The sequence below is a fragment of the Diabrotica undecimpunctata genome, chromosome 1, assembly GCF_040954645.1.
Source record: "Diabrotica undecimpunctata isolate CICGRU chromosome 1, icDiaUnde3, whole genome shotgun sequence".
Lineage (NCBI taxonomy): Eukaryota > Metazoa > Arthropoda > Insecta > Coleoptera > Chrysomelidae > Diabrotica > Diabrotica undecimpunctata.
The window spans coordinates 122,647,908-122,665,484 of NC_092803.1; the positions used below are offsets into that span (position 1 = coordinate 122,647,908).

At 30.8% G+C, this 17,577-nt stretch overlaps 1 protein-coding gene across 2 annotated transcripts in view; it reads right to left on the minus strand.

Annotated features, from left to right (window-relative positions):
• Window positions 1–17,577, minus strand: part of Wdr33 (WD repeat domain 33) — a 103,770-nt gene extending 86,193 nt beyond the window's left edge. For both annotated transcript variants that reach the window (XR_011949672.1, XM_072519342.1), the window contains exons 1-2: window positions 17,208–17,577; window positions 16,964–17,127 (exon numbers count right to left, since the gene is read on the minus strand). Coding sequence is in view for 1 of the 2 variants with exons in the window: in XM_072519342.1 (XP_072375443.1) it covers window positions 16,964–17,127; window positions 17,208–17,289 (246 nt within the window). In the remaining variant the exon portion in view is untranslated. The remainder of the gene's footprint in view (window positions 1–16,963; window positions 17,128–17,207) is intronic.

The window sequence follows — 17,577 nt, forward strand, 5'->3', positions numbered from 1 at the left end:
AAACTACATCAAAAACTGTAGAAGAAATCCCTGCTTTAAACATCAGCATATTTTCATCTGACATATCCCTGTAACTGATGGGTTTTTTATCTTTTTTCGATACTTTATTGGCTTGCAAATTTACACTAAGTGAAAATACTTTATGGTCACTGAAGTGACCCTCGAACACATTTGATTTATACCAATTTAAGATTGAAAACCAACTAGTAAAACAAGTATTAAAATTTAAATATCTGGGAATAAACTTCAAGCAATAATAATATTGCAGTTTCCAGAACTACAATTGCCATTTGGATCGCCAACCTTCGAAAGGAGACAGTGTCATGAGAAGAAGAATAATAATATTGAAGTAAAAGAAAGGGGATAAGTGACACAGGCAAGCAAAGTAGCAGGGTGCCTTAATGACATAATATGGTGAAACAAACACTTAATAAAACTAGACACAAAAACGTGAATCAAATGACGAGACACAAAAATCTGTAACCAGACCTGTCATGACATATTATTATACAGCACAAACAAGCATAGATATTTGGAGACAAATGAGATGAGAATATTAAGAAAAATAACCAGAAGGAGACTATTAGACAGAAGAAGTACTGATATGAAAAACCTATGCAGAATGAACAATATTAATGAATTGGTACAAGAAAGAAATAGATAATGGAACTGCCACATAACAGTTAGAATAGCCCTCGATAAGTCTCCAATTAAAAGAAACATAGATCCACCAAGAAAGAGATGAAATGATAATATCCCACCTGAATAGCGTGGCATGTTAATTTCTCTTGAATTTAAAACTTTTGATTATATACATATATATATATATATATATATATATATATATATATATATATATATATATATATATATATAGTTCAGTTACGATGGAAAAACACATACTTTGTGAGTTCCACTAGCAATTCATGCAATTTCAAGGCCAACCGCCTTTATCAATATTTTTGCTGAAAGGGACAAGATACTTTTTTTCTTTTATCGCCTACATCTGGAGAGCACACCTGTTTTCAGGGCTGTGGAAGCCAATGACAGGATCCTGTCTCTAGGTTTAGCTCATGTTCCCTTCAGAGGTCAGTGACTTTGTCATAATGTAAGTGTTGACTAAATTATTGACGATTTTTTGTTTTTTTGAAGTTATACTTCTATACGCGCGCTCCACGTTGGAAATTTGTATGGGAGTGAATCTGTGAAATCATTACATATGTAAGATAATGAGTAAGAGAGAGACAGAAGATATATTTTCTCTCTCTTGCTCTCTCGAATATAAAAATGTTCCTTTGGTATATATAATTTAATATTATGTATAATATATATATATATATATATATATATATATATATATATATATATATATATATAATATATATATATATATATATATATATATATATAATATATATATATATATATATATATATATTGTTGTACTTTTGAATGTCCATAAGCAATAAAAAACCGATATACAAATTTTATTACTTAAATAAAAATTAAAATTATTGATATTTCATAAAGACACGGGCATATGAATTTTCAAACATCCTGTATAAGACAAAATATGTATTTTAAGCTGTTCGAAGAATTGTTCATTAGGCCTCAGAGACAAGACTTTCAAATATTATCGATAAGAAATTTAAATAAGTCGGGTATTGTGGAATGGTTTTACCCGGAATAAAAGTGTATATATAAAGTGTTGAACAATAGACCGGGATTTGCGGTGGTTTTCTCCCCGAAAGATTATATCGGTAAAAGTTTATTAACAAAAGACATTGAATTGAGAAACAGGTATCGTTTGTAGCTATTAGTAAGAAATATTTGTAAAGCAGATAGATTTAGTTAGAATAATTAAAGAAGGTTTGTTTTCTGGAATAACCCGAATGACGTTTTATAGAGAGAGTTGGGTGGCAACGATATACGTCACAAGAGGTGGATGATTTTTATTGGTCAATTTTTGAATGCAAGGAGGTTGATTTTGGCTATGAGATAGGAGAGAAGAAAAAAAGGTTAGTTAGTCAGTTTTCGTCGTCCAAGAAGGAAGGAGCTTTGTGATTTGTGTTTGTTTGAAGTCCCGAAGACGTAATTTACCGGGTGTGTTGATTTGCGGTGTAAAAGCTGACCAGTGTGAGGAACGGGGTACAGAGAGATAGAAAACCAAAGGGCCTAAGAATATTAATAGCAGACGAAGCCGGAAACATTTGGAGATACAAGGACAGATAGGAGAAAGGTGTACGTCATCTGGACCACAATAGGAGCAGAAGCAGAGAAAGGTTTTTTTTGTTGTGGCGTGGCCATAGAATTGCAACGGCAGAGAAGGAAAGGTCAGTCAAATTTCATTAGAGCCGGAGTGTGATTTTCATTTATTAATTAAATAAATTGAATAAATAATAGAGACAGTTAATTTTGCGATCACTTAAAAAAAAAGGAATTATAAAAAGAGCTTAGTTATAACACATATTAAAAATCAATGTAAAATAACATTTGGGTCCATGATAGAAAACAACTTCTCATATATTTAAAGTTAGTATATTGCAAATATTACAGGATTGATTGTTATATAAAATTTCATTAAAATAAAGGACATCTCACATATAGTTCAGTTGAAATTCTATGTATTTTATTCAGGTCATATTACCTATCCCGATTAGGACGCCAATTGGAAAATATTTTGAATCCACGATCAAAGGTAAATCGTACAATTTAAATAGCCTGAGATTGTAATTAATTAATGCTGATTTATTGTGATTAATTGGAGATTAGTTCATTTAATAAATATAGACAGGATTTTTCCTAATTAAGCAAGATAATACAATTTAAATAGCATAACAAAATGGCCCCCAACGTGTAAAGCTTTGAAAAATATTTCTAGTTGGCAAATTTGAAAGGATAGGAGTAGACGAGCAGATATTTGAAAGTTTATATGCCGGGGATAAAGTGAAATATTATGTAAAAATTGAGGACATAAAGATTATATATTTTTTTTAAGATACAATTTACCATAATTGATTTATCCGTGATATTGACAATTTATAGGTTACCATAATTGATTTATTTGTGTGATATTTAAATTTGATAATTTTACCATACTTGAATGATTTGATTGATTTTGACATTTGATATTTTACCATTTGATTTATTTGTGGGATATTGAAATTTGATACTCGTACTCAAGAGTTATTACATTTGAACAGGAAAAGTCCCGTTTGTTGCAACAGACCAGTAGAATTTTATATTTGGCGGGGATATTATTGCACAAATTTCAAAGTTTCATATTTGGCGGGGATAAATAATCTAACGAACATGTCGACCACAAGGAGTCAAAGCAAAACGCAAGAAAGGAAAGAGGATAAGATAGAAGAGGAAACAATTATTGATGAAGGATCGGATAATGAAGGAAATGCTACAATAATGGAGGAAAGAAAAGAAACAGGGATGTTAGAAAAATTATTAGCTATGATGCAAATACAGACACAACAAATACAAGAATCGTCACAAAAAATGGATAAAAATCAACTGGAAACAAAACACATAATGGATGAATCACAACAAAGAACGGAACAAAAATTGGACAATTTGGAAGAAAACCAAAGAAAAATGGAACAAAAAATGGAAACGCGTATGGACAAATATGAAAACGAAATAAAAGTCTATTTAGAAAGAAGTAGGGAAGAAACAGAGAGGAAAATAGAATTGCAGAGAGAAGAAATCGAAACTAAAATGAAGGATATTCAGAGTATGCAAAAAAGGGAATTAGAACAGATAGAAATAAAATTTGAAAATGCGCTACAAGAAGACCGGAAAGAAACGGAAAGGAGATTTAAACAAATTGCAGAGATGGAGATAAGAGGAGTAGAAAGAAAGGAAGTCATCGTACATAGCACAGAAGACGTAAAAGTACGATTTGGCGGGGATATAAGGAAAATACACCCAGTGCCTTTTATAAATAACCTAAAGGAAAAAGTCAAATACATAGGACCGTTTGCAACAGCAAAGGAAACCATCAGAAACCATCTCAAAGAAGAGGCAAATCTTTGGTTTGTCAGCAAGGAAGAAGAATTGGACAACTGGCAAGATTTTGAGAGAAGATTCTTAAATTATTTCTGGGGAAAAATCCAGCAACTACAAGTAAATAAAGAGTTACAAAATGGAAAATACCATGAGAGGATGGGCGTATCAGAAAAGATGTACGCATTACAACTCTATAATAATGCAAAACATTTGCAATATAATTATTCATCAGAACAATTGGTAGAGTTGATATCGCGACATTTTGAAGATACCTTGGAAGACCACATAAATCTCCAAAATTACAAGGACATTGACAGCTTATGTCAATTTTTGCAAATGAGAGAATCACGTAGGCATGAGAGAAGAGAAAGAAGACCGCAAGAAAATTATAGACAAAGAGAAAACCAAGAATATAGAGATAGAGGTCAAAATTTTAGAAGAGATTATACAAGACGAGAATTCATACCTAGACGGGGATATGAAAATAGACCGAACGGAAGAGAGAATTATGAACCCAGAACCCAGAGATGGAATGAAAACAGAGATCGGGAAAATCAGAGTAGAAATAACCGCCCATACCAAGAAAATAGATACAATAACCCACGGAATGAACAGGAATCTCGCGGTAATCGATACGGGAATGATAGACCAAAAGAGAACAGAAGAGAAATAAATAATATGCAAAGAGAAGAAAATGAATATGAGAGAGAAGATGACGGGAGAGAAAACACAGAAGAACAACAGGCGTGTTTTCAAGAAGGCGCTCACTAAAAACGAAGAAACAAACAGGAATTTTTTGTCACCCCAAGGAATTTATTAAACTGGCAGGAAACAATGAAAAGAGAAATGGAGTTAATTTAAAATTTGTGGATGGATTTATAAATGAGAAACCAATTAAAATTATGATAGACACAGGCTCTGAAATAACACTGGTCAACAGAAAATTAATCGAAGAAGTAAATTTAACAAGTCTAATTTATAAAATACCTAGGGTGAATTTAGTGGGCGCAAATAAACGGACATTGGCAACAATAAATGAAGGTATACGAGTAATGGTACGATTGAAAAAAAATATGTATGCACTTCAATGTGTAATAATGCCGAATATGTCACATGACATGATTGTAGGCGTTGACGAATTAACGGAAAAACATGTAGTGATCGACTTCAAAACCAATACGATGAAAATAACCAAGGAAAAAGAAGAAGAACAGGATAAGGAACAAGAGAAACAAATTACGGACGAATCAGAGAAAGAACAAACGGTGGAAATGAACCTGGCGACGAAGAAAGGAAAAGGAAGAAAGAGGGGAAAAGGTCTGAAAAAGATCAAAGAAAAAAAAACCTGGGATTCCTCAAAAGATGAGACGAGCTCAGGAGAAGAAGATGGAAAAATTTTGACAAGAAATGAAAGCAAAACTTGGGATTCCTCAAAAGAAGAGACGAGCCCAACAAAAAAAACAAAGGAAAATGAAGAGGACACAATGGAGACAGTGGTGTTTGAAGAAGACACGGAGTACACGGTGAATATGTGCGAAAAATTTGATGGGAGAGACAAAAAATTGATATGTGGAGAAGGCAAAGAAAATGATTTGCGTATAATTTTAAGAGACTATGAAACGCTGATAAATGAGGAAAACCGAGTGGCCACAAAATACGAGCACTCATTTGAGGTGAAAAACTTGGGAAATTTTCGATCAAAGACTTATCCAATTCCTTATAAGTATCGGCAAGAAGTAAAGCAAGAAATCAAAAAAATGTTGGAAGATCAAATCATTGAGAGATGTGACTCACCCTATATTAACCCAATTGTGATAGTGAAGAAGAGCAGTGGAGAGTTAAGACTCTGTTTAGATGCCCGAAATATCAACCAACACACAGTATCACAATATGAATCACCGTTAAATATCGAGGCCATTTTTGGAAGGATCACGGGATCACATATTTTCTCAAAAATTGATCTAAAGCATAGTTTTTGGTTAATACCTTTGGCTGAAAAGTGTAGAAACTACACTGCCTTTTCAATTGATGGTATAGTATACCGATTTAAGGTAGTTCCGTTTGGATTACAAAGCGCCTGTGCAGCACTTGTACGAGCTTTGCATACCATTTTGAATCACCATGAAGAGTTCATCGTCCATTACATCGACGATTTATTAATTTTTTCACAAGATATGCAGAGTCATGTGGAACATATCAAAATAATTTTGAAAGAATTGGACACAGCGGGATTAAAACTAAACATTGAAAAATGTCAATTTTTTCAAAAGGAAGTGATTTATTTGGGTTTCAAACTTGACACCGAAACTGTAAGTCTAGCCGAGGACAGAGTAAAGCTCATCGACGAATACCCAAGACCAACAAATCTAAAAACATTGCGAGGGTTTCTCGGTACGATAAATTATTTCAAGAAATTAATTCCCGATTTAAGCCAAAAAGAAATTCCTTTAATAAAATTGTTAAAGAAAGGGACAAAATGGAATTGGAAAGAAGAACAGGAGGAAGCTTTCAAAATATTGAAACAAGAATTTGTTAAAGGAACAAAAATATATCACCCTATTTACAATTTGCCGTTTATACTCCGTACGGATGCGTCGATACAGAAATTTGCAGGAGTGTTGTCGCAAATACAAAACGGCCAAGAGGTTCCGATATGTTTTATATCTCGAGTGACTAAAACACATGAGAGAAAATACAGTGTCACCGAGTTGGAATTCGCCAGTGTACTATTTTGCGTAAACAAATTAAGGTTTTACTTATTGGGAGCTAAATTCACCATCGAAACGGATCATGCAGCATTGATACACATCATGAAGAATCGATTGGTAAATAACAGAATACACAGAGGCATTCTGCTCTTACAAGAGTATGATTTCCAATTTCGATACATCAAAGGGAAAGACAACATAATAGCTGACGCTTTAACACGGGACGAAGATACAGGAAAAAAGGAGACAATTACATTACATGTGGGATTGAATATACTGACACAAGACGAAGGGATATTTTCGTTAAATGAGATAAGGACCGACCAGGAAGGCCTAGAAGAAAGAGAAAAGAGAAGAGCAGAGCTAGAAAACGAGATATTTTTTAAGAGAATAGACGGAAAGGAATTATATTTAGTGACACCGACATTGGCAGAAAGAATCATCAAGAAACTACACGAGGAAAATGGACATATTGGCAGTAGAAAGGTATGGCTTGTATTTAGGGAAAACTACATCAGTCGACAAGATTACCGCATTGCAAAAGAGATCACACAGAAATGCGAAGTATGCCAGAAATACAAGAGCAGGAATTTTAAAAACGAAAATATTGCAAAGAGCATTGTATCCCGGAACAACCTGGACATTATAGCCATCGACATGTTAAGCGATCTAATTGTGACCACGCAAAGGAACAAGCATATTCTGGTGATGGTGGATGTGTTCTCAAAATACGTAAAATTATATAGTTGCCGCACCACAAAAGGGGAAGAAATATTGAGAAAAATAGACAATTTCATCGCTACGGTAGGAACCCCAAGAAAAATTTTACTAGACAATGCAACGTACTTCCGAAATGATCGTTTCAAGGGACAGCTTAGAGAACGGGGAATCGAGACGAACTTTGTAAGCATCAGGCATCCCCAAAGTAATCCTTCTGAGCGATTTATACAAGAGGTAACGAAATTTCTTCGTATTGCAACGGATGGTCAACATCGGCGATGGGACAGAAAATTGGGAGAAATAGAGATGTACCTAAATTCCATGCCAAGTACAGTAACGAAAGAAACACCAGAATACATCATGAAAGGCGTCATGCCGATAAGACCGTGGGAAGATCCAGAACAAAGAGAGTATCGACAGGTTATAGAAACCGTTCAGAGGAGATTAAGAAGAAGCAATGAGAAATACATCCAGAGACAGGGTCATAATAGGAAACGAAGACCAGTAACTTTCCAAAAGGGTGACAAAGTAATGGTAAGAGCATTAAGAGTGTCAAATCTTCAGACCGGTATTTGCGCAAAATTGATGCCTGTTTTCGAAGGGCCATACATAGTAAACAACGAAGATGGAGTAAACAGCTATGAGTTGAAACATATGGATTCTGAAAAGATCAGAGGTATTTATAATATCCATGATGTATATAAATATCACGAATGAAGATTTAAATTTGTATAAAGTAGATAGTAGGATAGGATAATACGTAGCATAAGTACAGATAGCATACAGGAAGTGCGTTTATTTTGCCTCGAGAAAATTTAGTTGCATAAATTGATAAATTTTATCGATTACAAAGGCGGGGATTTGTTGTACTTTTGAATGTCCATAAGCAATAAAAAACCGATATACAAATTTTATTACTTAAATAAAAATTAAAATTATTGATATTTCATAAAGACACGGGCATATGAATTTTCAAACATCCTGTATAAGACAAAATATGTATTTTAAGCTGTTCGAAGAATTGTTCATTAGGCCTCAGAGACAAGACTTTCAAATATTATCGATAAGAAATTTAAATAAGTCGGGTATTGTGGAATGGTTTTACCCGGAATAAAAGTGTATATATAAAGTGTTGAACAATAGACCGGGATTTGCGGTGGTTTTCTCCCCGAAAGATTATATCGGTAAAAGTTTATTAACAAAAGACATTGAATTGAGAAACAGGTATCGTTTGTAGCTATTAGTAAGAAATATTTGTAAAGCAGATAGATTTAGTTAGAATAATTAAAGAAGGTTTGTTTTCTGGAATAACCCGAATGACGTTTTATAGAGAGAGTTGGGTGGCAACGATATACGTCACAAGAGGTGGATGATTTTTATTGGTCAATTTTTGAATGCAAGGAGGTTGATTTTGGCTATGAGATAGGAGAGAAGAAAAAAAGGTTAGTTAGTCAGTTTTCGTCGTCCAAGAAGGAAGGAGCTTTGTGATTTGTGTTTGTTTGAAGTCCCGAAGACGTAATTTACCGGGTGTGTTGATTTGCGGTGTAAAAGCTGACCAGTGTGAGGAACGGGGTACAGAGAGATAGAAAACCAAAGGGCCTAAGAATATTAATAGCAGACGAAGCCGGAAACATTTGGAGATACAAGGACAGATAGGAGAAAGGTGTACGTCATCTGGACCACAATAGGAGCAGAAGCAGAGAAAGGTTTTTTTTGTTGTGGCGTGGCCATAGAATTGCAACGGCAGAGAAGGAAAGGTCAGTCAAATTTCATTAGAGCCGGAGTGTGATTTTCATTTATTAATTAAATAAATTGAATAAATAATAGAGACAGTTAATTTTGCGATCACTTAAAAAAAAAAGGAATTATAAAAAGAGCTTAGTTATAACACATATTAAAAATCAATGTAAAATAACATTTGGGTCCATGATAGAAAACAACTTCTCATATATTTAAAGTTAGTATATTGCAAATATTACAGGATTGATTGTTATATAAAATTTCATTAAAATAAAGGACATCTCACATATAGTTCAGTTGAAATTCTATGTATTTTATTCAGGTCATATTACCTATCCCGATTAGGACGCCAATTGGAAAATATTTTGAATCCACGATCAAAGGTAAATCGTACAATTTAAATAGCCTGAGATTGTAATTAATTAATGCTGATTTATTGTGATTAATTGGAGATTAGTTCATTTAATAAATATAGACAGGATTTTTCCTAATTAAGCAAGATAATACAATTTAAATAGCATAACAATATATATATATATATATATATATATATATATATATATATATATATATATATATAAATATATAATATTATATATACAATAAAATATTTATTAATATTATTATTTATGTGATATGTTTTGTATTATTTATTAAATGTTCATAATTATATTAGTCTTTTGTATTTCAAAATAATAATCTCAATAAATCACTGTATGATCCAGAACTGTCAATTTTAAAATACGTTTGTGTCATGTCCTCGGTAGTATAGTAGTCAGTATCCCCGCCTGTCACGCGGGAGACCGGGGTTCGATTCCCAGTCGGGGAGGACTTTTTTATTTATATTATTACATGGTAAATTAAACATATATGCGTAAGTAGAAAAGTTATGTATATTATTGTCATTTTTAAATACTTATGAATATTGCATTTTAATTTGTATTGTATTATTATATTGAATTATGTTGCACTGTATTGTAGTGTATTTTTTTATGTATATTATTGTCATTTTTATAACACTTATAAATATTGCATTTTAATTTGTATTGTATTATTATATTAATAACAAAATAAACAATGAATTTTACTGCAGGGTATGTGTAAAAAAATTTTTGCATTCAACTCCTTTCATACATATATGAAAATAAAAAGATACATTTTCATCAAAATATTGATTCAATCCTTCATTTACTATACTCCTATTACAGGTCAAAAGTTGTTTATTAATTGTTAGTAAGTGGTTATTGTGGTTATTAATTATGTTTCTCTTTCTGCTATGTCTTACCTATAGCATTACATATGTAATGATTGTGCATATTGACTCCCAAATAAATTTGTAACGGCGAATGCGTGTATAGAAGTGTAACTTCCACCAGCAGTCCCACCGGACTGCCACACCCGTTTTTTTTTCAATGAATTGCAAACATATTTATATAGTATTCGCTCCGTGCGTGACTGACGTGACACCTACCGCCTTCATCTGACAGTTTTGGACCTACCAATTTTAAGGTTAAACATATGACATATGTTTGACATTGTTAAATACATGCGAAATTGACAATTATTAATAATTAACTTTTTAATTATATTTTTCCAGTTTATGTACAAAATAAATGTAGTATTAAAAACTGGGTTTCTCAAAATTCATCATAAACGGAAAAGAAAGGGAAAAATCTAGTACTGGCAAATCAAGTTTTTCACGTGAAAGAGCATATATTTAAAAACAGTAATAGTAAAAGTTATGATATAAAAGCTAAAGTCATCAGGCACTCTGCAGTTAGCTTGAAGCCTTATAAAATATCATTTAAGGTAAATTATTTAAATTTTTCCTATTTCAATTGCATAAAAATGAAGTTATGTGATATTTACTTTTTCATATTAATAGCACGGATCCATTTTTTCTTTTCTCTAATTTCTATGTAATCTTTGGGAACCTATAAAAACTACACTTACTATTTTTGCTATTATTAGCACAATTAAATACGCAATATGTATTTGCACACATTTTTGATAAAATTTATGCTTAAAAAGGTAGGTCCAATTTTGTCATATTTCGCCGCTACGCACGCTGGCATCGTTTCAAAGTACCCCTACCATGGTCACGCACGCAGCGAATATGTAACTTAAATAATTAAGTATAGGATTAGATAGATATAGAAATTCCTGTTTTTTTCTTGTAACATAATTTTAAAATAAAGGAAAAAATGACTATTGAATTTGAATTAGATTGCTGTCCAATATTCATTTAATTATTATTTTTGACTTAAATGCTGCAATCTGCTTCAATTATAAGATTATTGAAAACAATGTTTATTGTTTATTTTTAGAGCACTTAATAAATTCATGTTTGTTTAAATTTGAAACTTTAATAAACATAATTTTTTTATTGGGATATATTTTATTTTTGTAGACGATATAATTTTTTTGAAATATCTTATTGAAAATGTAACCTTTTTTACAGCTTATGGGTAAATATGTCAATTTTTATGATTTTTGTTGATAATTCTTTGATATATTTTCTGATATATTAGGTTTCTTTGATGTCTTTGAGAGAAATGTTAATATAATGTTTAGTTTATTTAATCTTGAGTTCCTTCATGAGTATCAGGTTAAAACTCACTGGCACCCATTTTATTTTGTAGTTTTGTATTCCATGTTTCTTGTTTTTCTTTGTCAAACTGTTATATTTTGTTATCTATCATTTATTTATCTGTCTTTGATATGCACTTTTCTATTCCTCATCCCCATCCCGCATCCCCAATAAAGATCCCAAACTAAGCAATGTGGTCTTCGTTAAATATTGGTGAAGCTTTTTATTATCTACTTTTGTCAGCTTTTTCGCCACAAAGTATGTATGTTCCTACACCTGTGTCAAATGAAGAACTTTTACTCTAATATGGAAACAATTGCTACTCATCAAGTTCACAACTATAACGTAAGAAATAGATTCCACTTTATACAGCAATGAACATAACTGCAGGACAACAAAGCATTGTGGTAGAAGGAATAAAGTACTACAACCTTATTCCGAACTTAGAGAAGGCAATAAACATCAATGTCTTCAAACAAAAATAAAAAAATCTAATTTATGAGATTATAACTATATTATAACCCCCTCAGACATTTTTTGTGTTTTTTTTTGTATAAGTTTTGAGTCTTCTTTCTGTTAAATAAATATTAATAATGCTAATATCTGTACACCATATAAAAATTGTTTGCACAGCTGAATCTCATCTTATTTAAAATTTTCAATATTATGACAAATTAATTATATTAGTGTTTGTATTATATATTTTTTTTCTAATTTGACCCACATACCCTTTGATCAGAGTCACTAATTGTATATTTGGCATTTTTATAAGTGACTTATACTTTCAAGGAATATACAGTAGACTCCAACTATAACGAGAACTGAAATGACTGACTAATTTCCTCGTTATAAGCCGATCTCGTTATATCAGACAATCATACTACTGTGCATACATATGAATCTGTAGTTTTCTAAACCATTAACTTCATATAGTGAAGCCATTCGGAGCAATATAAGATGCTAATAAATATTGTTTGAATGGCGTTTTTGAAGAAAAGCTATTTACTTTTATTATCAATGATATACGTTAAAACAAAAAAGCTGTACTTATATTTTTTTCCAACTACATAATGTATAAATCGTATTTTCAAGGATAAAATAAACTATTGCTTCTGCAATTTTAAGAACTCTGTTATTTTTAACTGCTTTAAATGGACCAGTATCATTCTATCATATATTTTCTAAAGATGTGAAACAGTTGTATTTATTCATTGTAAAGAAGTTTATTGCGGGCTGTAGTTAAGTTTATTGAGGGGCTGTTTGAAAAGGTATTTATTTATAGCCACGACCGGACTAAAAACGTAAAAAACACGTTTTTGGATCTTATTTTCTCTCGTTATAACCAAATTTGCCTCGCTATAGACGGTTATAGTTCAATAGAAATTTCACGAGACATCTAATGTATCTCGTTATAAGCGAAACCTCGTAATAACCGTGTTTGTTATAGAGGGAGTATACTATATATATATATATATATATATATATATATATATATATATATATATATATATATATATATATATATATATATATATATATATATATATACTGAAAAAGCGATAAACGCTTGTCATCAACGCTGATCAAATAGAATACAAAACTCAAATATTTGGGTGTGCAGCGGAAGATAGGACAAAGAAGTACTCTTTTTAGTAAACCAAGCTTTCGCAAATCTTTATTTGCATCATCAGGGTGCTACAATAAACAAAATTAGTACAAAATACAGAAAAGGAATTATTTTGCATCTTACACTAATTGAGGTTGGTTGTCGTGATGTTTATCAAATGAAATGAGCAACTCATTTGACTCCTACAAATGATGGTGAAAACTATCCAAAATTTTTTTTTAAAAAACGTTCTTTAACAAATACATATTTAAAACACTTTAAAACACATATACATGAACACTTAAATAAAATTATGTTAAAATAATTACAGAACATGTCATAAAATAAAATTTAGGTTATAAACATTCTTATCAGAAACAAAGAATTGGTTGTGAATTCGTTACTGCCAACTCTATCGTTTTAAGTTGGCAGTAACGAATTCACAACCAATTCTTTGTTTCTGATAAGAATGTTTATAACCTAAATTTTATTTTATGACATGTTCTGTAATTATTTTAACATAATTTTATTTAAGTGTTCATGTATATGTGTTTTAAAGTGTTTTAAATATGTATTTGTTAAAGAACGTTTTTTAAAAAACAATTTTGGATAGTTTTCACCATCATTTGTAGGGGTCAAATGAGTTGCTCATTTCATTTGATAAACATCACGACAACCAACCTCAATTAGTGTAAGATGCAAAATAATTCCTTTTCTGTATTTTGTACTAATTTTGTTTATTGTAGCACCCTGATGATGCAAATAAAGATTTGCGAAAGCTTGGTTTACTAAAAAGAGTACTTCTTTGTCCTATCTTCCGCTGCACACCCAAATATTTGAGTTTTGTATATATATATATATATATATATATATATATATATACTTCATCTAATTTACATACCGTTGCACGTCATCCATGTCATAGCAAGTGAGGTCACGTGATACCAACACGAAATATTTAGGCGGTAGGTGTGTTCTTTTTTTGAATCACGTTGCCGAGTACACAGGCATTACAGCCACTAAGATTTCTATTAATATTAACTTAAAGAAATATACAATAATATGTTTCATTTAATTTGTATAAATGCATTATAAAGCATTTTTATGAAGAACATTTGTTCGAAACACACTGTAACTGTAATTGAACGAAGGTGATATTTTGGCATAAATTGCAACTATGTCAACTTTGATCTCTGTCAATGATATTTATTTATTTATTTATTTATTAACGGGATACCACCCAATTTAATATATACACAAAGTATTACAAGTATTATCTAGTGATACAATAATTATAAAGATATAGTAAATATGTATGAAAAGAATTGGCGATGCAGCTATATAGAAAAAAAAACAAATATTAAAATTATATAAAGCACATAGCAAATATAAATCACATAAAATTACAATTTTTTTTTAAACACATTCTACAGACATTTTCTGAAGCGCACAGCAACAAATCAAAGTCTATTCTATTACCATTTAGAATGATTCTACTCAGTGGAGAATGCCTACCAAAGTTAGAGCGATGAAATTTAATTGCAAAATTATGAGATGTTCTAGTAACTCTAGAGGGAACATTAAAGTCAATTAGAGACAGTAGATCATTGTAATTAATTTTTGAATTCAGTAGTTTATGAAGAAACAAAACATCAGCATACATCCGTCTGGAAGATAGCCTAGGAAGGTTTAATGTATTTCTAATTTCTGAGTAGGAATGGTAGCTTAAAGGTTTATGTAATTTAAAACTTAAGTACCTAATGAATTTATTTTGGACTTTTTCAAGCTTGGCTATATGGACTTCATAAGTGGATGACCAAACGACTGAGCAATACTCAAGAACAGATCTAACTAGGGAAATGTAAATCAGTCTGATGGAATTAATGTTACGCAAACATCTAGAGGTTCTAATAATGAAGCCTAACATTTTAAATGCCTGGTTATTCACATAATCAAAATGAGCGCAAAAATTTAGTTTGGAATCTAATTGAACACCTAGATCTCTTACAGTTGAGACAGCCTTCAGTGGTTCTTCAGCTAATTTGTAATTATAAGAGAGGTTGTTAATTCTTCTACAGAAACTAATAAAGTGACATTTTCCAACATTAATGCTCATTTGTTTCCAATTGCACCATGCCATAATTTTGTTAATATCAATTTGGAGTTTTTCACAATCTGAGATGTCTTCGATAATTCTATAGATTTTTAAATCATCAGCAAATAGCAAAAATTTAGAGTTAATTTGAGATTTAATGTCATTAACATGTATATTAAAAAAGAAAGGCCCTATGTCCAGAATGTTGTGATGAAGATAGCTACAAATGATGTATGACAGAACCAAAAATTGGCGTTTGGCAGTGTTGAAATTTACAATAAAAATGAACCATATACAATCAAAAGTAATAAAATATATAAAAATTAATGGGCAATACGCATTTTAGTGCACTCTAACCTAACCAAGCTCTTATATGACATTTAACATACTCTTAAATGGTGTCAGAGTTGCCAAGTCTCCAGTTTTTTCATACTCTCACGTAATATTATAGAAATGCATATAAAATTAATAGATTTTAGTTAAATTAAAGATAATAATCAAATGCATGTACAATAAAATTCATTAAAATGATATAAAAAATTAATAGTATTAATTAAATTACCGTATATAATAGAAATGCATTGAAATTATATAAAAATTCATAGATTTTAGTTAAATTAAAGATAATAATCAAAGGCATAAACAATAAAATTGGAGATTTACAAAGATTTGGAAAGTGCTAATTTACAATATTTAACTGCATTTAAACAGAAAATATTTGTTTTATACTTATTTAAAACTTGTAGCTTCTCATAACACAAATTATAATTTCGTAAAAGTAACTTTATATTTGTAACATTCATATACATATTTTACTAAAATAAATACGGCAACACTGTGACGCGGTGCCTTGAGGAAAATATATTTGGTTAGGCTAGAGTGCACTAAAATGCGTATTGCCCAAATTAATAGTTTAGAATTAACAAAAAAGAAAAAGTAAATAGTGTTAAAACAGTTTTTAAAAAGTAAATAAAATTTCAGTATAAATAATAACGTTAAAATGAAATTTGTTGTAATCTGGCAACTGGTGGTTTGAGAATTGCCAAATCTATCTGCTAATATGTAGTCAAAGGACAATTGCAAAAAAATTATAATAATTAACTGTAATTAATATCAAAAGAATCAAATATTTATTCATTTGTGTTTTATATAAATTAAAAAATTGCAGAATCCATATAATAATAAAAATGTACTTTTTCTAAATTTCCTCTCTGTACATTTGAAGCATACATATAAATATACATTATAAGGGAGTGCCAATACTGCCAAATGTATTGTGGACAATGACATTGTCCAAAAGAAGTCTACAATAGTAAGTTTATTTGAGCTGTTAATAGTGTGAGTAGTAAGTTTATTTGAGCTGTTAATAGCATGAGGTAGGAATTTTTGTGTTGTTGGTTTCAGACTATGAATCTGTCAAAATATTCCTGAGCTGAGGGAATGATTATAAAAGTATTTAATCATTATTTATTATATTCACTTACTTCTAACTCTTTTATTATAGATGAATTATAATCTACAGTTTTTCTCATGACTGACTTTCGTAATCTTTTTCCATCAAAATCTTCCAATGTCATGTTGCTTAAGGGACCTGGTAGAGGCTTGTGTATATTCACAAAGGGCCTAAAAGCCGGTCTATTACCGTAACCTACAAAATAAGAATTTACTTAATTGGAACTGTTTTACATTCTCTAATCTAAACTATATTTTATTACATAAAAAAATTACCTTGCTGCATAGGAGCCATAGGTGGAACTGCTAAATTAGGGGGAGGCATCGCTATATTTGGGGGTGGTTGGGCAAAATCCATTTTGAAGGATATTTTATTATAAACCGATTAAAATAAGTTCAGTAACAGCGCAAAACACTTTCAAAAAATAGCACATTAAACACAATATTGTTCCCGAATTCAATTAATGAGTACCACAATTTCATAACGTTTTAATTATACATTTTCACTACAGCAATAATTGAACACATTTTTATTGTCTAAAAAATTACACTATATATAATATAAATGATATATTTTGAAAATTTATTTCACGTTTGCATCAATACTACAAAATGGACGTCACAAGCCACACCATAGATTGTGAAA